The sequence below is a fragment of the Galeopterus variegatus genome, unplaced genomic scaffold, assembly GCF_000696425.1.
Source record: "Galeopterus variegatus unplaced genomic scaffold, G_variegatus-3.0.2 Scaffold1245, whole genome shotgun sequence".
In the NCBI taxonomy this organism is placed as follows: Eukaryota; Metazoa; Chordata; class Mammalia; order Dermoptera; family Cynocephalidae; genus Galeopterus; species Galeopterus variegatus.
In genome coordinates, this window is record NW_007727356.1 from 255370 (window position 1) to 277589 (window position 22220).

Genomic DNA, 22220 nt, shown 5'->3' on the forward strand with positions numbered 1-22220 from the left:
ACAGATATGGGGTTCTTTTTTGGGATGGTAAAAGTGTTCTCAAATTGCGATGGTTGTACAACTCTGTACATATACTAAAAACCATTCTATTGTACACTTTAGTGAGTAAATTATATGGTATATGAATTAAATCTCAATAAAGCAGTTATGAAACAAAAAGTCAAGGGATACTGATGACTGCAATAATGATTAAAACACCTCAGGAAATTCTGTACCATATGGTCCTGTGGTATGGTAGTTAAGAAAGGACATTGATATGGGAGACAGTGTTCTAATCCTGGCTCTGCCATTTACTGACTGTGTGACATTGGGCAAATCATTTAACCTCTCTGAGTCTGAATGTCTTCATCTGTAAATGTGAATATTAATAGTATTACCCCATAGAACTTTCGTGAAGATTATTCATTTAATCAAGAAATATTTGAGTGTCTTTTATATGCCAGGTACAGTAAATGATAACCGTTGTTATAATTCTCCAAGAGTTATTGCATCTTAAGAGTCTTAATCCATTTTAGTCAGAGAGGTGACAAACAAATTTGATAGTTTGTCATAAGGTTTTTTTTTGTGGGGGATCGTGCATCTGGCTGGTACAGGGATCTGAACCCTTGGACCTTGGAGTTATAACACCATGCTCTAACCAACTGAGCTAACTTACCAGCCTGAGAGTTTGTCAAAAGGACTGGATATCTTTTCCCTACTATACCACATCACCATCTATTGCAAATACAAAAGTTATGTTTATATTATGAACTTAAGTTGTTAATATTGAATTACATTATGCTGTTAAAAGGAAGTACAGTTGTTCCTCGGTATCCGTAGGGGATTTGTTCCAAGATCTGTATATGCTGAGTTCCTTATATATAGTTCCTTATATATAGTGTAGTGTTTGCACATAACCTATGCACATCCTCCTGTATTCTTTAAATTATCTCTAGATTATTTATAAAACCAAATACAATGGTTCACATTACTTCATTCATGTGGATTCAACGTAGTGTTTGTTGCATGCCAAAATCAAGTTTTGCTTTTTGAAACTTTGTGGGATTTTTTTTTTTTTTTTTTGGGTTCAAACTTTTGGGTATATGCTGAGTTCCTTATATATAGTTCCTTATATATAGTGTAGTGTTTGCACATAACCTATGCACATCCTCCTGTATTCTTTAAATTATCTCTAGATTATTTATAAAACCAAATACAATGGTTCACATTACTTCATTCATGTGGATTCAACGTAGTGTTTGTTGCATGCCAAAATCAAGTTTTGCTTTTTGAAACTTTGTGGGATTTTTTTTTTTTTACTAAATATTTTCAGTCCTTGGTTGGTTGAAGCCACAGATACAAAGGGCTGACTGTATGTCATACATTTATAGAGGATTTCCACCCAGAAGTAGTAAAACCGTAAAAAATGGATGATTAAAGGATTGGCATTCAGTTACGTAGAAAATTTGGCAATTTAGAATATTTCATATAAAAACAGTGTAAAATTTAATTATAACTGTAACTGATATATTGACAGTTCAAAAATAGAAAGCCACCAGTAGTTACAAGAGTGTATGGAGAGGTTTTTATTTCAACAAATATTTATTGTCTGCATAAAGGAGTCACTTTGAGTCATGTCAAAGACCATACTCTTCTATTTATTTGTTTTAAAGTGTATGTTATGCAAAATAAGTGCATAGTTCTTTTTAAAATTTTTAAATTGAAAGTACTTGTAGCCCTCAGGAGTTGAGAAAGTATCTGATACTAAGGGGTGAATCTCCCTAAAGTAGTGGTTAAGAGCTCAGGCTCTGGAGACATACTTTGGTGTAAGATGTCCAGCCTCCCTGGGCCTCAGTTCCTTCATCTGTAGAAAGAGTCTCATAACAATGGAATATTATGTGAATATAACAAAGTGATTTAAAAAGCAAATAGTCAATATGCTATTATTATGGGGACAACCAATATAGCAGATTCATATCATAATCATGCATAAATTATGGGTTTTATTTTTTGTTAACTTTTGTGAAATCTTGGGAAATCAGAAAACAGTTTCTCCTTCATGCAAAGAAATTAATGAAATGGAGCAATTGTATCCAAAAAGAGCTAATCGAGCATGGTAAGAAAATAAAAACAACCCAAAATGGTATCTTCAGAGTGAGAGAAAAGCGAGAGAAGGTAAAGGTTTGTGTCACCAGGATATAAAGCAATAAACTTTTAACTCTCAGAATTCAAGGTGAATATGAAAGTTGTTTTAATTTCAGGTGAAAGGAAAGCGCATTTGGGTTAAGCAGTGGGGGACAACAGTTAACATTTAGTAAGTAGGCATTTAAATACACACAGATGTTTATATTTCCTTAAAATTGTTGAAAAGCATACATCTCTTTTATATTTCTTCTCTTTTTTCTTTTTTTTAATTTATTGAAACATAATTGATTGTACACATCTGTGAGGTACAGCGTTGAATGTCAATACCTGTGTGCAATATGTGATGCTCAAATCAGGATAATTAGTATCTTCAACATTACACGTAATCATTTTTTAAAATGTTTAATTGACACGTAGTTGATTGTACATATCTGTGGGGTACAGGGTGAATATCAATACCTGCGTGCAATATGTGATCCTCAAATCAGGATATTACTGTATTTATCATTACAAAATGTAATCATTTTTTGTAGCCCTTTACCAATTTCTCACTAACCCCCCTTTGCCTCCCCCTTTCCCACTTCCGGTGGCCTCACTTCTATTCTCTCATTTTGAAAGTTCAATGAATTATTGTGATTGTTGCATTTTTCTTTCTTTCTTTCTTTTTTTGTTTGTTTTTTTAGCTCCTACTTATGAGTAAGGACAGGTGTTATTTCTCTTTCTGTACCTGCCTTATTTCACTTAACATAATTTCTCTAAGTTCATCCATGTTGCTGTGCACGGCAGAATTTCATTCTTTTTTATGTCATAGTAGTATTCTATTGTGCACGTATAGCACATTTTCCTTATCCAGTTGTCCATCAATGGACATTTAGGTTGGTTCCAACTCTTGGCTGTTGTAAATAGGGCTGCAGTAAACATGGGCGGGCACATATGCCTTCGACATGGTGATTTCCATTCCTTTAGGTATATATGCAGCAGAGGGATTGCAGGATCATATGGCAGTGTATCTGTAGTTGTTTGAGGAACTTCCATATTGTTTTCCATAATGGCTGTAGTAATTTACAGTCACACTAACAGTGTAGGAGGGTTCCCCTTTCTCTGCATCCTCGCCAGCATTTCTTATTCTCTGTCTTTTTGATAATGGCCAGTCTAACTGGCGTGAGATGATATCTCAAAATGGTCTTGATTTGCATTTCCCTAATGCTTAGTGATGTTGAACATTTTTTCATGTGTCTGTTGGCCATTTGTATACCTTCCTTTGAGAAATGCCTATGCAGTTCTTTTCCCCATTTTTTAATCAGGTTACTTGTTTTTTTTACCATTTAGTTGAGTTCCTTGTTTATTCTGGATATTGATCCCTTGTCAGATGCATAGTTTGCATATATTTTCTCCTATTCTGTAGGTTGTCTTTTCACTCTATTGTTCTTTTGCTGTGCAGAAGCTTTTTAGTTTAATATCCCATTTGTTTATTTTTTCTTTTGTTGCCTGTGCTTTTGGAGTCTTATTCATAAAGTCTTTGCCCAGTACTACTTCCTGAAGTGTTTCCCCTATGTTTTCTTTCAGGAATTTTATAGTTTCTGGTCTTATATTTAAGTCTTAAAGCCCTTTTGAGTTGATTTTGGTATATATGGCAAGAGGTGCAGTTTCATTCTTCTACATATGGATGTCCAGTTTTCCCTGGACCATTTACTGAAGAGGCATTCTTTTCCCCAATGTATGTTCTTGCTGACTTTATCAAAGATTAGTTGGCTGTAAGTATGTGGGTTGGTTTTATATTTGGCTATTAGAGACTAGTAATTATGTCTTGTTAATAAAGAGGCTTTTTGAGGGGCTTTTTAAAAATAGAAAAATCCACAAGTGAGTGTGAAAATATGCTAAAATTCTGCTTTTAAACCTAGATCTGTGGGAAACCATTAGACTGGGATCACATAAGCATTCCCTAAACAGCCACAGGCATGAGAATGAATAGGTTCCCCGTGCTAGCCATACACACTGAAGCCTATAAAAGTGATGACGACAAATGCCACAGGCAGCTACACACTGGAGTCACATTTCTGGCGTGAAAATAGCTGTTTCCTGTTCAGAAGGGGTATGGCCAATTCCTGCTACTTCATTTACTGAGTTCACCTTTATAGAGCTTGTTTGTGAAGTGCTTTAGTCACCATAATCCACCAGGAGAATTATCCAGTAAGCTGGCACCTAACCTTGCATCCTCCTGCCCAGGCTGGCCAGTGCTGCTGTTTCTGGCCGTGTGCTAGGAATCAAGGGGTAAGAAAGTGGCTGAGGGGAGGACACAGCATTTTGTTGGTGTGTTTTATTTAAAAATCTAAAACTGTGAGCCAAGTAGCACATTTATGATGGAAAAATTACAATGTACATATAAGCAAAAAGAATTCTACGACTCAAAAAAAGACCATTGTTACCATCTTCATATATTTTTATCCAGACATCTTTAAGCCAAGTTTACATTTTTTTATTTTATACTTTGTATCCTTATTATTTGTTCCAGCCTTTGAAAACTGAAGACATTACAAACATATATAAGGTAGAAAAGAACAATCCCCCTACCTCCAACTTCCAGAGATCAAAACTGGGGACATTTTAATTCTGCTCTTTTTAAGTAATAATCTTCTCCTTCTGCTTCTATTGGCTTGTCTTTCCTTTAAAGCTCATAGCTAGTTTTACTTAACTGAATTTGTCCTTTTTAAGCTTTTTTCATTCCTTGGCTTCACCCCTGCTAACTTTTTTCTTTTCTTTTTTTTTTTTAATTTTTAGATGGAGAATTTTGAACATGCACAAAAGTAGACAGAATAGTATAATGAAACCTCCTGTTCCCATCACCCAGCCCCTGCAGCCCTCAAATCAGGCTAGTCTGCCCTGTACTCCTCCCCTAGCCCTTATTACTTTGACCTGTTAACTTTGTAACTACCTTCCAGGGCCCTTTACAGCCCCTTGGACTTCCTTGGCACTGAGGAAGAACCAAACGCCTGCCCTCCTGCTCTCAGAGCTTCTCTCAAGCTTGTGCCCAGTACTCTGTCCCAGGCCTGACCAGCTAACCTGGGCTTTCTCACTTAGTTCTAAAATGCCTGGAAATTCCCAGACGTTGAATGTGCCAGCCTCACATGCTCAACTCCTCATTCTTTTTCCTATTAATGAAGGGAGCCATTGCTCAAATTATTTGGAAGGGGAAAAGTAGAATTTACTACCTGAGTATTCCTCTTCCATGCCGTTCATATAAGTTTAAATTCAGATTCCTAAGAATTATATTGAACATGACAAAAATTGCTGTGTAGGCAGTTTAGCTGAGTACTTGCAGATTGATAGAGCTCTTTGTAATAATGAAGGAAAAAGGTTTTTAAGCTACTCAGTTCCAGAAGGTGAGCTCATCAGTTAATGGAGTTTCCAACTAAAGACCCTTATTAACCCTCTGCTGGATGGCAAAAAGAGAAAGAGAAGAAGAAAATCCATAAACTCTTCAAATCCTGACCTTCAGGGGGTCGTGAGAAGTCATCCTGTGCAAACTTCTTCTCATAATAGGTGCTTTCCCTTGCACTCATATTTAGTTGTCCCAGAATTTTTTTTACTTTGACTCCTTTTAAGTTTGTGAAATATCGTGAAACCATTGCCATGCCATCGCCATCAAGTACTGCTATGGCTTGCTTTAACAGTGGTCAACTTTTGTGTGAGATTATATAACAAAATGCCACACAGAATTGGAAGACGTCAGTGTTTGAGTTGTCTGTCTTACCTAGCAACCCAATCAGTGTTTCTACCAAATTCAGAGGGTATTTGCTTACCCCAACTAAAAGATGGAGTTTATTGGGTGGCCTCAAGGTGCTCCAAGCCCAGTTGTTTTTCAGCTATTGAGTCTGTCTCTAAAATTCAGTGGGACCAAAGTAGGCCAGCACCCGCATCCCAGCTAGATGAGCTGCACTAAGTGAGGCCCCTTACTACTGGCGCTCTTTGGACAGCAGAAAATCTCTTTCTCTCATTCCTCTCTGGATTACCCTGTTTGAGTTTCCAGAACACTGTTTTCTATCTCTTTCATGGCTCCTGTTGTTGGGAAAATTGGCCACAGGGTCAAGAGGGTGACCCAAGCAAGAGCATCATGTTCTCATCGTGTTCTGGATGGAAACCAATCTGAAGGATGGGAAATCCACCGTCTGTTTTATCTGTCAGAGTGTCCAGCAGGTCATGGTTCTTTTCATCATCTACCTTTGTTTACCAGATGTATTACTTCATTAAATGATTAATTTGTTTGCTTATCAGCGCCATTCCTGAGAGATTTTGGTCTTCTTGAGGCTCATTGTTTTCAGTACAGTATGACCATAGACTATGTTAATAGAGCCATGGCAAGCAGAGTGTGGGAAGTGGCAAAAATGAGTGAGTGAATCAGGTGTATTCAATTAATGTCACTTCTCTGCTTTAAATTCTCCAGTGGTTTCCCACTGCACCTGAAATCAAATCTAAATGCTGTACTTTGACCTGGCAGGGCATCACATCAGGGCCCTGTCTACCTCGCTTGCCTCCCTGCTTCGAATTCTCCCCTTCTTCCCAGCCTTCCTCCTACTCCTTAGACACACCAACTTGATCCCATCTTTGGCTCTTTGCTCTGGCTTTTCTCTCCCATACCATCATGTGACATAGACCTTTTTATACTTACAGGTCTTAGCTTATTTTCTCAGAGAGAACTTTTCTAACTAAGTCTAAAGTAGACCCAGACATACTCACCACTTCATCGTGTTTTGTTTTCTCCAAAATCAGTTTGATTATCTTAAATAATCTTGTCATTTATTTGTTTGGTTGTTGTCTTTCTCTCCTCACTAGAATGTAAGCTCCACAAGAGAAGGGACCTTGTCAGTCGTCTTTACTTGCATGGTCCCAGCACCTAGAAAAGTACCTGACACATAGTAGGAGCTTAGTAAGTATTTGTTCAATGACTGGTTGAATGAATGAAGGTGGTTATTGGGAGCGTGTTTGGAGGGAGGTGTTGAGGATTATGAGGTGACTCAAAAGTCGGCCATGGGGTGTTTAGCCTGAAGGGGAGAGAATCCAGGGGCCACATGCAGCTGTCTAAATAGTCAAAGCTGGTGCTTCCCTGAAAGCAGAACCTGGCCCTGCTCCACGTGTTTCTCTTAGCCAGATTGCCCTGCCACTGTACCCGTTTCTCTTAGCCAGATTGCTGTCCTCTGAGGAGATGGAATCGTTCTAGTCAGCCCCATGAGCCAGAACTGGAGCTAATAAGTGGAAACTCTAAGGAGACATATTTTGGCTTTAAAAGGGGAAAAAAATCTGTCATTTTATCAGAGGATGGAGTGGTCTGTGCTGAGAAGTAGCAATTTCTAAGTCATCTGAGTTATGCCAGCACAGGCTGTATGCTTTCTGTGCAGACCTGTTGTGGGGAGGCTTCAGTTAGACTAGTCGGTGTTCATAATCTCTTTCAGCCCAGAATATTAATGGGTCTGCCCTATAATTTTTTGTTACATCCTTATTCATTCAGTAAGTGTCACGCACCGACTGTGTGCTTGGCCCTTTCCCAGCCTTTCCTGCCGATTGCGGAGAACAGGGAAGTGTCTCATGATCTGCATGCAGTAAATGGTGTTTGAGGTGCAATGTGAGAAACTGTAGGAAGACACAGAAGGGGGTTGAGCCTGATCTAGGTCATCAAGGCAGGCTTGCCAGAGGAAATGGGCTTCGGGGATGGTCTGAAGGACGTAGAAAGAAAAGAGAAATGGGGGAAGAGCGTGGAGTATACATAAAGCAAATGTATTTCACAGGGCCTGGTTTTCCAAAGCCTTGCAGTTTCAGGTTTAGCCTAACTTCTTAAAAGTACATATAAAATGTTAACCTTGCAAAAGACAGGAAGTTTTTCCCCAGGCTAGTCTCTGTTGTAAGATAAAGAATTGTAGCACAGCAAGGTTGCTGGCTCAGAGGACAAACAGGTTACTGATTGATATGTAAAGATACTGGGAAATTGCTGTAAGGAAAGAGAATGTTTGCTAAGATCAAGCTTTTGTTGGTGGATCAACTTAACTTCTTGCAAATTGCATCATGGAATGTCACTTTGCTTGTTTTACTGAATGTTACCAGCCTACATTGTTAAACTATAACCTGACCTATGTTCTTTTCCTGTAACTTCCTGGTCTGGAGAATAAATGTGGGGTGAGAACCCCAGTTCTAGGTTAATTTCCCAAAAGGAAGGAATGCCTTGCTCTTGAGGGTTCCGAGAGATTAACCCCTTTGGGGCGTCTCACTGCTCGGAAGAGATGGGCTTTGAGTAATCCTTTTGTGGCTCCATCACCCAGGGGAAAAAGGGTGACAAATCCATGGGAAGCAAAGCAACAGAAGAGCAGCCTACATGGGGACAATGGTGTGGAGCCCCATAGGTATGGGCAGCTTTAAGGAGTTCCATCACAGTGACTGGGGATGTAACTGGCATTTAAGGAATAAGGGCCAGTAAAGTTAAACATGCCCAGGGTGGACTACATGATGAGGAATTTTGCTGGTATTATGTCATTGCAAAGAAGTGAGAGAAGACAGTGTGCAGAAGGAGGAATAGAAGAAGAAAGATGAAGGGACTAGAAGGGTGGGCAGGAGCCAGGTCAGACAGGCCTGCCAGGCCTTGGGAGCCGGGTCTGGGCTGCATGCTCAGGGCAACAGGGGCCCTGGAGGGCTTAAACCTGTAAGGCAGATTTGTGTTTTGGAAAGAGCATTGATGAGTCCGTCTTTGTGTTGCTTATAACAGAATACCTGAAACTGGGTAATTTATAAAGAACAGAGGTTTATTTGGCTCACAATTCTGGGACAGCTGCATCTGGCACGGATCTTAGGCTGCTTCTACTCATGGTGGGAAACAACGGGGCAGCCAGCCCAAGGGTACAAGCAGATCACATGGCAAGAGGAAGCAAGAAAGAGAGGGAGGGAGGTGCCAGGGTCCTATAAACAACCAAGTTCAAGTTCTCACGGGAAATAATAAAGCGAGAACTCACTCACGACCCCCACCCCCCCAGGGAGAGCATTAATCCATTCATGAGGGATCCACTCCCATGACTCAAACAGCTCCCAACACTTCCACATTGGGGATCAGATTTCCACATGAGTTTTGGGGGACAACACATCCAGACTCTGTCAGAGCACTATGTTCAGTGTGAAAAGAGGTTTGAGAAATGGCAGGGAGAGTAAAAAGAAGGTTGTCACATCTTCCATAGAAGAAGTGATGGTGGTTCTGGCCAAGGTGGTGTTGCGGGGGAGGAAGAGATATGGGCAGATTAGAGAGACATATGGAAGGCAGAGCAATTGACACAGGCCTAAGAAAGTCCCAGGTTTCTTTTTGTTTTAGGCAGTAGTTGTGCCACTTTTGGTTTGGTGGAGGTAATCTCGCTTCCTGGGACAGGCAACACAGGGAAAGAAATGGTTTTGCTGAGAGTAAGAGCTTATGGAGGTGCAAGTGTAAGGTGCCTGTGGGACAGCTAAGTGGCAGTTCCCAGTGGACTTTTGTATATGTTGATCTGGAGCTCAGAGATGTCTGGGTTGGTGGTATAGAATTAAGAGACCAAAGCACAGAAATGATGCTTGAACCCCTAGAAATGGATGAGACAGTCCAGGGAGAGAGATAGAATTAGAAGAGAATGCAGCCTGGGACAGTGCTCAGAGGTTAGGCACGCCAACAGGTAAAGGCCAAGGAGAGGAAGAAGAGCTTGAAAAGGAGCAGCCACAGAGGTCAGACATTCAGAGTGGGGCCACAGCCTAAGGAGGAGTGGAAAGAACATTTTTTTATGTTTGGATTTAGTGACACAGATTATTAGTGACCTGGACAAAGCAGCTATTTTTTTGCTAATGAGGTACATACAGGTAGCAACATTCTTCCCCTGCATTCTGAATTAAAAGAGTTTCCAGGCATAATGTGCCTTAGTCTGTTTGAGCTGCAGTAACAAAGTACCATAGACTGGATGGCTTATAAACCAGAAATTAATTTTCACAGTTCTAGAGGCTGAAAAGTTCAAGATCAAAGCACTGGCAGATCTGGTGTCTGGTGAAGACCCACATCCTGGTTTATAGACAACACCATCTCTCTCTGTCCCTAAATGGTAGAAGGGCTGAGGGAGCTCTCTGGTGTCTCTTTTATAAGGGCACTAATCCTATTTGTGAGGGCTCTGCCCTCATGACATAATCACCTCCCAAAGGCCCCACTTCCAAATATCATCCCATTGGGGATTATGTTTCAACATATGTGTCGGGTCCGCCGCTGGCCAACCCAAACAGCCCTAGCCTCGTTCCTTTTGGTCAGCAACCGAATGGCCTGGATTCCTCTTTCCCTCCGGTCCCCTTTGGAAGGAGACAGGGGAAGAGAGCCGTGAAGAGAGGTGAGCACACCGCCAGCCCCAACCAGCCCGGTTTAAAGGACACTCAGACGCGGCGGGGGTTCTGTCGAGCAGTTCCGTTTATTATCACACAAGCACTTGCTTTTAAGGGCAAATGGGGAAGGGAGGTTTTTTACATCCTCCAATCAGCTTAAAGGTCAAGGGCATGCATCCTGTCTCAATGCCTAGCTATTGCAACCACACAGTGGTCACGAGCGCAGAAGCATGTATTTGGCCAATAAGGGCTAAGGCAAGGTTCCCGCAGACACTCCCACCCTACTTCCTCCCAGCGCCATCTTAGGCTGCCACATTAATACACCCTGTGGGCCCATAATGGTGCTGCTTGTAATGTCACTTAAGGTGGCGTTAGTTTTTAAGGCCCGACACATATGAATGACGGGGGGGAGGGGAGGTGTCACAAACATCCAGTCTATTGTAATATGTAATATTGTTTTCTGTGAGGAGTGTCCTACTGGGAGAAGTAAGAGCTTCTACCACCACTGTCATGTTTCAGCAGTGGGTAAAGGTGAACTCAAGTGACCCAAGTCTGGAAGGCTCTGGTCTCATTGCTGCTAAGGTAAGCCTGATATGTCCTCACCTTTAATAGATGGCAGTCCTGGCACAGTCCTTTTGAGTAGTTTGGACAGTGCTCTGCCAGCAGATAAAGATGGCTGTAAGCTAGATGTTTAGAAAGGGACTGGGGTTTCATGGACTTCCTCTTCTAATTAAGTAGAACTGGAGCTAATGGCTTAGTGGTTGTTCTGTAATCAGGCCCTGCTACAAGTAGTTAAGGAGGTTGGCAGTGGGAACCAAAAGAACCTGCAGGGACATGAGTGTGGATGTGAACAAGGCTGGGAAGAGTCCCTGACAGGACTTCTGAATCCAAAGCCAAGAATGTGGCTTCCATTGAGTTATAAGACATAGGAGTGATTTTGAGCTATGGCACTCAGAGATGAAAAACTGGATTGTATCATCTTGTCCTGGAGTTACATTGACAGTGTGGGGGGAGGGGTAATAAAAGGAACAAAGGCTCTGAATCCAACCTGGTTTTGAATCTGGAGTTTATCACTTGCTAGCCAGGTAACATTGGATGAGTGATTGGAACCTCTCTGAGCCTCAGATAATTCATCCGTGCAATATGGTTTGCATGGTGTTGTTGAAGTTTGATTATGTGTAGAGACCCTGGCACAGAGGATACATTTAATAAATGGTCACTCCTGCTGTACTTATTATCATTTTATGATCACCATTGGCAATATTACATTACATTCATATAGTTGCTATAAATTACAAAACACTTTCACATGTTCTTACTGATTTCAGTCCAACTCGCTCCTGTACACTTCTGTAACCTTCCTCTGTCTTATGTTGTTATCACATGGGTGTACCTGCCAACCCCATTGGACAGAGAGCTCCTAAAATGGGGGGAATCACCACTTACGGATGCCCAGTGCTGGCATAAACTAGAGGCTCCATTCCCATGTATCACAGACCTATGGAAGGAAGCACTTTCTCACAACCAGAGTGCTTCAAAAAGACAGCAAGAGGCTTCAAGAAGATGTAAGCTCCCCATTCTTGAAGATATGTCAGGGGCTACCTGGCAGGGACATGGTTGGGAATTAGCTGCACTGGCTAGGAGGCTGGCTTCAAAGAGATGGTTTCGAAGCCCCTGCTTTGGATTCTCTTAGTGTTTTAATTGAATGAAGCAGTTCTGATGTCCTCTCAAGTTCATTCAAAGGCATATTTATATTCACCCAAGTTTATGGACCCTCTGCAAAGTAAGCCAGGCGTGGCTGGCCTTGGGTATTCTTCCTCTCTCTGCCTCTACTGCTCCTCAAAATTTACAGTACTCACCTTAGCCCCAGTTATGAAAATTTTAAATTTAAAAAAATTTTAAAAGAATACCTTTATGTGAAAGGCAGTATTTTTCCAAACATCAACTTGATTCTAAACATTTTAGCAGCATACCCTATATAACCTTTTGGATTTGTATTTTCTCTTTTATAGAATAAAAACTTCAGTGCCACTGCCTCAAGAGTTCTGCAAGTTCACATTATGTAAATATATGTAATAAAATATTTACTTAGGGTTTCCATAAAATAGGTCCAAAGGAGAGAATAAGAGAGCTTCTCTTTGCTGGTTTTAGAGGCTCTTCTGGGAGTTCTGAGTGAAATTTAAGCCTCTTAAATATGTTTTGGTTGGCCTCCTTCATGTTTTATCTCCTGTAATGAACTCCTTGTCAGTTTGTCAATTTTGACTAAGGACAGAAAGTTCATGTGTAGTAACAACACAGAAACTGAATTTAAAATTATGGTTTGTATCATGTAATAATCCTCTCCCTTTTCCTTTAGTCAATATTTACCTGTTAGGCCAATATATTATAATGCTGACTTCAAAAGAAGACACTTTATTTTACCTTCTCCAAGTATTGGTTTTAGATACTTGAAATATCATAACTTGAAGTTGAGCCGTCTGAGACTCTTGGCCGCATTTACTTGGGGTTGAGTTCCATGATCTTCCCAAGGCAGGTTTCACTGCTCCCAGTGACCTGGCGACACAGCTGTATGCCTGTGAGAATGAGGCAGCTGAACTTGGAGTCATGCTGGTTTCTCTCAGCTTTCCAGACAGCCCTCTCCTCTGTGGGAAACAGGTCTGTGGTATTACCCCATAGCAGCAGGGATGTCTTCGGTGGACTTAGCTTTTCCCCAGTATATTAATGTTTCAGGATTGGAAAGAAAAACCCAAACAACACCCTGTAGGAGGATGGTCTCTGAGTGTCAGACCAGATGAAGAGTGGAGACTCCTAAATTCTTTTCCTTGCCTGAACCCCTTATTTTAAGCACCCCATGTTCAAACATTTTTTCATTTTAAAAACTGAGGGAATAATTATACCCCCAGTGAAGAAGGAGTAGGAGTATAATAAATAGCTACAAAATTTGCAGATAAAATGTGTCATACTTTAGGACTGGTCACCAGGTGACCAAGGGAGCAAATGGTTAATGAGCTCTTCTGAGTCAACTTGGGCATCAGTCAAGATTCTCCCAGTGAGTCATAACCGAAAGGAAATTGATTGGCTCATGAAGTGCCAAGTCCACAGGTAGACTAATTTCAGGTGCACCTGGATCCCGGAGTTCAAATGAGGTCATCATGATTCTTCTTTTGTTTCTTAGACCTATTATTTTCTATCTTGGCATGATTATGTGGCAAAGATGTTTCCTGGCAGCTCCAGGCTTATGTGGTCCTTAGTGTCTGGGATCTCAGGAGAGAGCCTCTTTCTTGAAGTCCATCTCAATGCCTGAAAACAGATTCAGAATAAATCTACTTGGGTCAGTCAAATGCCTATGCCTAGACCAGTCACTGTCAGCAGGGATGCGATATAGTGGAATTGCATTAAGTGTGTATTTCAGTTTAAGCAAATTCAACTCTGTGCTTGTGTCTTCAGTGTGCTTTTATCTGCCCATGATGTTCTCTTCAAGCTATGTACTCATTCTACATGTGTACTTTTTAATATATTCTGTCCATTTTGTGCATTTTCATGCACACACATACATGTATATGTAAGTTCGTGTGTACATATAAGTATGTGTGCCTGTGTGTCTGTGTATTTATATTCACAATATGCTATATTTTATAGATGATTTACAAGATGTTCAATAGTAAATCTTAAGTTTATAACCTAATTACCTCCACAGCCCCTCTTAAGATACAATTCCACTAGTCTGGGTCATTTAACCACATCTCCATCAGAGCCGGAAGGGAAGGCAGGGCCTGTTAAAAGATAGCTCTACCCGGAAGGGAAGGAGTAGTCCTAAAAGGTAAAAAAGAAAGTAGGTTTTTTTTTATCAGAAGGAAAGGCAACAGGCAAACAAACCAACTATTGAGTTGTTCACTCAGCAAATAGTTATTGAGTGCCTCCTGTGTGCCAGACAGTATTTCAGGCACCGAGTGAAAAATTTTGTGTAATGTTCACACAAAAGGCCCTGATCTGCTGGAGGTTACGCTGAAGGGAGAGAGGCAAAGAACAAACATGTAAACCGGTAAAGATATTGGTAGTGGTGAGAGCGCTAAAGAAGACCCTGGTAAGCATCATACCATATGGAGTAGGTGCTTTAATCGAGCAGGTGGAGGAGACAGAGGGTAGAAGAATCTCTTCCTTGGGGATTCTCTTGCAATTGACCCTTATAAGGTAAGGAAGATTTTGATAGACAGATCCTGTTGAGATTATCCCAAGTATCAGAAAAAGCCTGAGCCAAGCAAACATCTGAATAGGGTGAGGTAAGATACATTCAGGGAGTGGGAAGAGGTTTCCCATGACAGAGACATACAGAGCACATGAAGGATGGGGCCAGAAGACTGACAAGGTAGACTGGGGTAAGACCATGCAAGGACATGAATAACGGGCTAAGGAATAACATCACCAGGTCCATGTTTAGAAAGATTACAGTAACAGTGTAAAGGGCTAGGTAAGAGTGTACCGGGACAAGGTTGGGAGGCCAGGTATGGAGACCCAGGTATGTGTCGAGGGGCTTTGGCCAGTGTGAGTGAACAGCAAGGGCAGAGCTGTCAGAAGCAGCATCTGCATGATTTGGGGATTAACTCACTTCTAGTGATCTGATGGATTAGTTCATCATCCAGAATGAGCCACGTCTTCTTTTGCAAGTGTACTTATGTTTACTCAAAGATTCGAAGCCTTTAGAAACGGGACACATCTTGTGGAAATGTTTAATCTTGTTTATTCACGATAAAAAATCCCATCATCTTTTGGTGTACAATGAGCAAAGTGACAATAGTGCAGGTCATGGGGGTCAGATGCAGTGCCCGGCAAGAATGGAAATGGTGGCCGACACTTCAGATCCTGTGGCGTCTGGGAGTGACATGCGTTCTTGGAAGGATTCCTGGGGCAGGATTGCTCTGGCCTTCCAAACCGGGCTGATGGTCCTTCTTGTGCATTTACAGGCAATTTTGAAGTGGGAGTTCACATCGCTGACGTGAGCTACTTTGTTCCTGAGGGGTCTGATCTGGATAAAGTGGCTGCGGAGAGAGCCACAAGTGTCTACTTGGTTCAAAAGGTAAAAATTAGTCTCTAGTTTCTTGGTTTAAAAAACGTGCTTCCATTTAGTCTTTCTACTTTTTTGTTTTGTTTCCCTTTTCTCAAAAAAAGAAAAAAATTGTTAGGAATAGTAGTCTTGTCAGAATATCTTTCTCATATCTAATAAGGTCTTAAAAAAAGGACTGGGAGGATGCCTGGAAAATTGCTTACCCTCAGTTATTGCATATTTTCCTGAAGAGATGCCAAGGAAAGAAACATGTCTAATCTCAGAATGGCCCTGCCACGTAAGTGTCCCAAACAAGTGGTCAGCTTCAGAAAGAAATGAAAAATCCCTACTTTCAAACTATTGTTGCAAAGCAGGGCTCAGTAAACTCAGCCCACCTCAGCCACCAGTTTTTATAAAGTTTTATTGGAACCCAGCCACACCCATTCGTTCATGTATTGTCTATGGCTGCTTTCATGCTAGAACAGCAGATTGGAATGACAATTTATTACTTACTATAGGCCCTTTAAGAAAACTTTTTCTTTTTTTTTTTTTCCTTTTTTTGTCTTTTTTCGTGTCCGGCAACGGATCGCAACCCTCAGTGTCGTGCCCGTACTGCGACCGGCAACGGGATCGCAACCCTCGGTGTCGTGCCCGCACCGCGCTCAACCAGTGAGCGGACCGGTCTGTATATGGGATCCGAACCCTCGGCGGGAGCGCTGCCGCACTCCCAAGCACCGCACTCTACTGAGTGCGCCACTGGGCCGGCCCTTGAGAAAACTTTTTCAACCCCTGCTCTAAAGAGTGGATGCCAATCTGGTTCTGAACTGCCCTTTATAAGATAGCCATTGGAATCTCTCAGGTGGAAAAGCTAAGGGAAATTGGGCACTTTCTTCTAGTCCTGATTCCACCACTTCTGGTATGTCACTAAGTGTCTAAGACCTCCCTAGGCTCATCTGTGAAATGAAGGAATTGAACAGAATCATCTCAAAATGTCCTTTCCATTCTGGGGACCCGTACCTGGCACATCCATACAGGTAATCATGAGAATCCATTCCTTTAGCAAGTATTTATTGAACACCATTTCTCTGCCAAGCACTTCAGTAGGTGCTGGGAACAGTGGTGATGAAAGACTGTAAAAGAGATTTCTACCTCTCTCACTGTAGTTCACAAATTCTTCCAGGTTTCTTTCTCCTCCTTTTGACACTCCATTCATCTGCTCACTTGGCTCATCTTACTTTGGCTATATCTTGACTTTCACTTCTTGTCTAGCTTCCTTGAATTCAGTGGTCCAGCTTCGGAGCACTAACTTGAACTTTCCCTCCTCTCAAGCCCTGTGCCCTAGTACATGACTTCTGGTGTTTGTTCATTGACTGCACTAAGGTGAGGGGCATATCCCCCCCACCCACCCACACATACCAAGGCAGTCTGGGAAATGGATACCCTTTGCCTGGCTCCATCCTTCAGGGACAAGAGACCAACCCAGGTACCAAACCTACTCCATTCTAGGAACATCCAAGTGTCATCACTGAGGGAAAGGGTACAGCTGCCTGTGTGGTCTCTCTCCACTGCCTAATCTGGCCAGCAGCTCCCACTGCCACCACACCTATGTGCCCACACAACTGGCAGAAAGAAAAGCCTGGTAAACCATTGTGCTCTGGCTACTGCCTCTCTAACTCTTGGGGAAATTCATCCTGCTGCCTGCCCTAGATAAAGCTATTTAGTAGGGTACCAAGCTGTAGTTTTGAGGAAGCCACCAACATAGGGAGCCTGGAGAGTCCCTGGAAAGGCAGTTCTCTGAGGCTCTGAGCTTTATGACCTATGGATCTTGGCCCAAGCCTTGAGGCATTTCTGCAAGACTGTATTCCCCTTCTCCCAGTTCTCATTTATCTCTCTTCCCTTCCTCGCCCCTTTTAAAATAAGGGCTTGAGAAACTTGTGCTCCTGGCCACCTGAATCCCCACTTCCTGCCATTCCCCAGAATCAGTTGGCCCTTTTGTAAGTATGTTGTCTAGATGCTCTCAGGGCAGACCACTAGCGGTCTATGTACTGCTCACCCTGGAAATGTGCCCACCCTAGGGTCCCAGTAAAGCCAACCCCATGCTCTTATCATGCCTGGGCCTTGGCCATAGGGAAGAACGAGTCTCGTCCTGGCATTATAAAGGGGGTAGTGGATCTTTTTAAGAGCCACTATTTCCTGGATTCTGTTTTTGCAGCTAGAGGTCCAAAAACTGTTTTGACTACCTCATGTCAGTTCTGCCTCCTGGATGGCCGTGTGGCATCACCTTTATACTCACCACCTCCTCGTCACACCATTGCCCAGGATACCCAGTGAACATACCAACCAGCAGGAGTGTATTCAGACACAGAAACAGAGGAGCTTTGCCCACATTCCAAATGCACAATTGGCCTAGGGCCCAAGGCTTGTAAGTCCACCCAGCTATGATAGTATACTTCCTTTTCAAACCTGAAACCAAGGCTCTCTGCAAATAGACATGACAGCTGCATCAGGGGTTTCTTTTCTCTTCCTCTTTTCTGTGGAGCCCACTTCTTCCAGGACTACCCTGCTTCAGTGTGTCCATCATCTAAGGTTTCTGCCTGTTCCCACAGATCCAAGCCCATCTGTATCCACACTCTGATGCACAGAATTAACACACCTCCCACTTCAGCCACACCTGGCAACATGTGCAGCATGCCAGGAGATGGACTTCCAGACATACCTCTGCCAGGTCCAATAAACCATTGTTTTATTTGGTCTTTAAGTGCCCCAGCCATCTGCTAGCAATAAAAGCAGAGAATTGCTATTGAACAAAACGATTGTCACTCAAATGAATCATCATTCATTTCACCAGCCCAGCCTTGTATAGATCCTTCAGCATTCCCCTGTCTCAACACACAGTCCTCAATCTCTTATAACAGCACAGTCTTTCAAGAAGAGTGTGTTCTAGAATACCAGTACTCTAATTCTAGCAGAGTGCCTACGTGATGCTTACAAAGGCACTGGCAGTTCTGGAACAGAAGTCCTCTAGGATAATCCCAAAGTTCCTAGGATTTCTGGTATTTATAAATTGTTACTGAGAGTTTCCCTTATGTTTCCAACATGTCCACCCTCATAACTAATTTTTGAAAATGGAAGAGACTCTTTCAGGCTTTGATTGCAACCATGTCCTTTAGGGACTGAAGATCCTGTTGCCTGTGGCCAGAGTTTGGCTCCCCCAATCTATTTCAGGCCAACAGTTGACAGTGGTGTCTTCAACCCATGGTGAAGGTCACCTTGTCTCGTACCCTCTGCTGCTGCTCCAGAGGGAGCTAGCCCAGGTGGGCTTTCTTGTCACAGATGAGACCCAGAGCTGTCATCTGCTACGGTTGCCTTCAATAAGTAGTGGCCCTCCCTCCCCTACCCCATGACAGTACATTATGGATGACTACAACCTAGAATATTTGAACACCATAGTTCCCGGAGAACTGGACAGCTGGTTTCTTCAGGTGTTCAGCTTTGCGTGCCATTTATACTAGATGGCCAGAACTACCATGTAGGTATTGTCTGCCATACAGAATGGAGAGGGAGATGGAATTGGAGTTGATCAGAGCTGTAAAATTTTGAGTCAAAAGTTGCATAATCATCCAAACCCAGTTACAAGTAACCATGTCATGGACAATAGGTGACCTTCCCGCACAGTGGTGCCTCTAAGATCTAGAACCTTCAGGGACCACTCAATGAGAATGGCTGGCTAGCTGTATCCTCATGAGCAGGGGAAGTTCTATACCAAACTTTATTTTTGTCAAACAAACCATGTCCTTATATGGCTTCTGTGGACTGTTTAGACCTAAGTGAAGTGTTTGACTCCATTCCTCACAATGTCTATGACACCTGAGCCCAGGATGTGGGCAGATATAGAAAGCTTAAGGGAATGCAGCACAAACCTACGACCCATAAATATCTCTGAACATGAACATACTTGGCTTCTTCCCTGACCTCCCCTTTGTGGCCATGAAACCAAGTCCCTCACCATTCCATTGCCACCTATGTGAATGGCTTTCCTGGAGCACAGCTCCACATTGCTGGCCTTCAGTTTACATCTGTATTTTTGGAGGGCCTGTTTGGCACTTTTCAAGATAATATCCACCTGGCCTTTACTCATAACCAGACAGGACTTATTAACCTGATACCAGAAGAGTTATCTTTACTACTAAGAACGTTCCTTGTTCACAGTTTTTTCACTCCTTTATTTAATATCCCCATTCATAGTAACTGTAGCTTTATCTTCTGAGCTCCCCCAGCACAGGGTAGCCGGCCAATACCTAAGGAGCCATGAGTTGTCTAGGAGGACCCTGGATTTTCTAGCAGGCCATGGATGGGAATGAAGAATATACCATCCAAGCCTGGGTCTCACAAAGGACATCCATGTGGAAGATGCTGTTTGTTGCTTCTCTAAGTTCACACCCACCATCTGCTAGTACAAGAGCTGGAGAAAGTCATTGAATCCATGGCCTGCCAACTTCACCCACTCCTCGACAACTTCTCCACACTGCATCCAGCTTACGAACATTTCTTTGGACAGCCTGAGACAGGGAGCTCAAGTATCTTCTAGTTTATAGCACCTGACAATTTCATAACTAATTGGCATTTACTTTACTGCAAAAGGTGTGAGAAAGACAGGGAAACCAACTCTCAACTCAAAAATGTGTGGAACCTACCACTATGGCTACAGTAAAAAGATAGAAAATACCAAGTATCCACAAGGGTATGGGAACCCTCACTGCTTGGGGGAAGGCAAATTGGTACAACCACCTTGGAAAACTGTTAGACTACATACATACCTTGTGGTCTAGCAATTCTACTTCTAGATATGAACCCAATAGAAATGTATATATATTACAAAAGGAAGGTATAAGAATATTTGTTGGAGCAGTATTTGAAATAGCCAGAAAATTAAAAACCATTCAATACTCGTCACCTGTAGAATGAACAAATAAAGTGTGCTGTATTCACACAGTGGGATGCTGTACAGCAATGGGAATGAATGAACGACAGTTCTACACATGTAATGATGAAAGAAACCAGACCCAGGAGTGCTGACTATATGAATTTATTCATATAAAGTTCAAAAACAGGCAAAGCTAATTTATGCCTGTTAGAAGTCACGAGAGTGGTTACCATAGGGGGAGAGGGCCCAAGTGGTGGGGGCATTTCGAAAGAGTCTTGATCTGGGTACTGATTACATGAACATTCAGTTTGTGAACATGCATCAACCTTTTCATTTATGACTTGTGCACTTTTCTATATATGTTATACTTTAAAGTATATTGTTTTTACTTTGAAGCTTTTGGGGGGATGACCTCCCCTTCACTTTGGCTCCTTTTAGTATATGTACCCAGGCAAAGAAACCACATGGAAATCCAGGTGCCTTATTCTTAGCTGGACCCTCCTGAGAACACAGTTCTGACACTTGCTTGTATATTGACTCCACTCACTATGACCTCAGGTTGGAGCCATCCCATCCACACTTCCTGCCCCAAAATGCTGCTGGCCAAACCAACCCTTTGCCAGGCCCAGGGCCTCTTAGAGAAGGAAGATGAGACTCCAAAATCCCTTTTATCTACAAAAACTATAATGTTATGATGGACGGAGAAATAGAAGTAGGAATCTTTTAAACTTTAATGACCACATCAAGTGAATAAATGTGAAACATTCTCCCCATTTAGAAAAGTTTAATTCTACTCTTCAGATTTGAATATTTAAGAATTTTAGACACAGTTAGAGGTTTTTCCTTTAAGCAGGTGGCTTCCTCTTGTCCAGCTGCTGCATTCTCCTTTTATAACCAGGAATTATGTTTCAAAATCAGAAAACAAAAAAATAAAATTAGGTTAAATAACTAAGCTTGTTTCCTTTTCTGTTCTCTTTGCTTTGGTTTTGTGATTGTCACAGTTCTAGAATTTCTCTTTGGGACTGCAGAATAGCGGCTCTGCTGCTCAGATCTGAAAGTGGGGAGCTGGATGGAGGAAGGGCCTGTGCCTCTGCTGCCCGGCACTGCCTCCAGCTTGGCAAGAGCGAGTGGCGCCGGCCCGCAACCTTGGACAGCAGCAGCTGTGCGTTCTGATTCCTTTGAACCGCTGCTCTGACCTTTCTTCCTACTCGTTTTTGTTTCTTAAAGGACTGTGTCCAGGAACTTTTCTGCTGTTTTCACTTTACTTTGCCTATAAAGGTCTTAAAAGCTGGATGAGCTGCTTTTCCCCCCTCCAGATTCTCTGCTTTTTTATTTGGCACAATCATTTCTCTCAGCCTCATCACATGGGGAAGGGGGTGGAGTTGGGGGGGGGTTTCTAGTGATTTCCCATCTGCAGGGAATGTGGCACTGATTTCTTTTCATTCAGGTGCTGACCTAGAAGTGACTGATGTCAGAATTACAATATGAACTTGATTTGGGGAATTATCCCATGGAGTAGGGCAATACACAGTGAAACAGATCTTGAGTCCAAATACCATCTCACTGACGTTTAAATGAAATTCTTTTTGTTGAGATTTTACTCACAGTAATACTTATTTGGTTACTTTCAGGGTTACCCAGGCAGAAAGATAAATTTAAATAGTGTCCATTTAAATCCCATGAAAAAACAGTCTTTTTGACAAAAGATGGTTCTGTTAGGACGGGACAACTATCCACCTGAACTTAGGCCTGTCCTTCTCAGAAGGACATGAC

General features: G+C 42.2%; 1 protein-coding gene across 3 annotated transcripts in view; it reads left to right on the forward strand.

Moving 5' to 3' along the window:
• Positions 1–22220, forward strand: part of DIS3L2 (DIS3 like 3'-5' exoribonuclease 2) — a 370978-nt gene that overhangs the window by 229569 nt on the left and 119189 nt on the right. For 2 of the 3 annotated variants that reach the window (XM_008575848.1, XM_008575846.1), the window contains exon 10: positions 15444–15556. The exons of the other annotated variant lie outside the window; for it this stretch is intronic. In XM_008575848.1, the coding sequence (XP_008574070.1) occupies positions 15444–15556 (113 nt within the window). The remainder of the gene's footprint in view (positions 1–15443; positions 15557–22220) is intronic. 3 annotated transcript variants of the gene reach the window in all.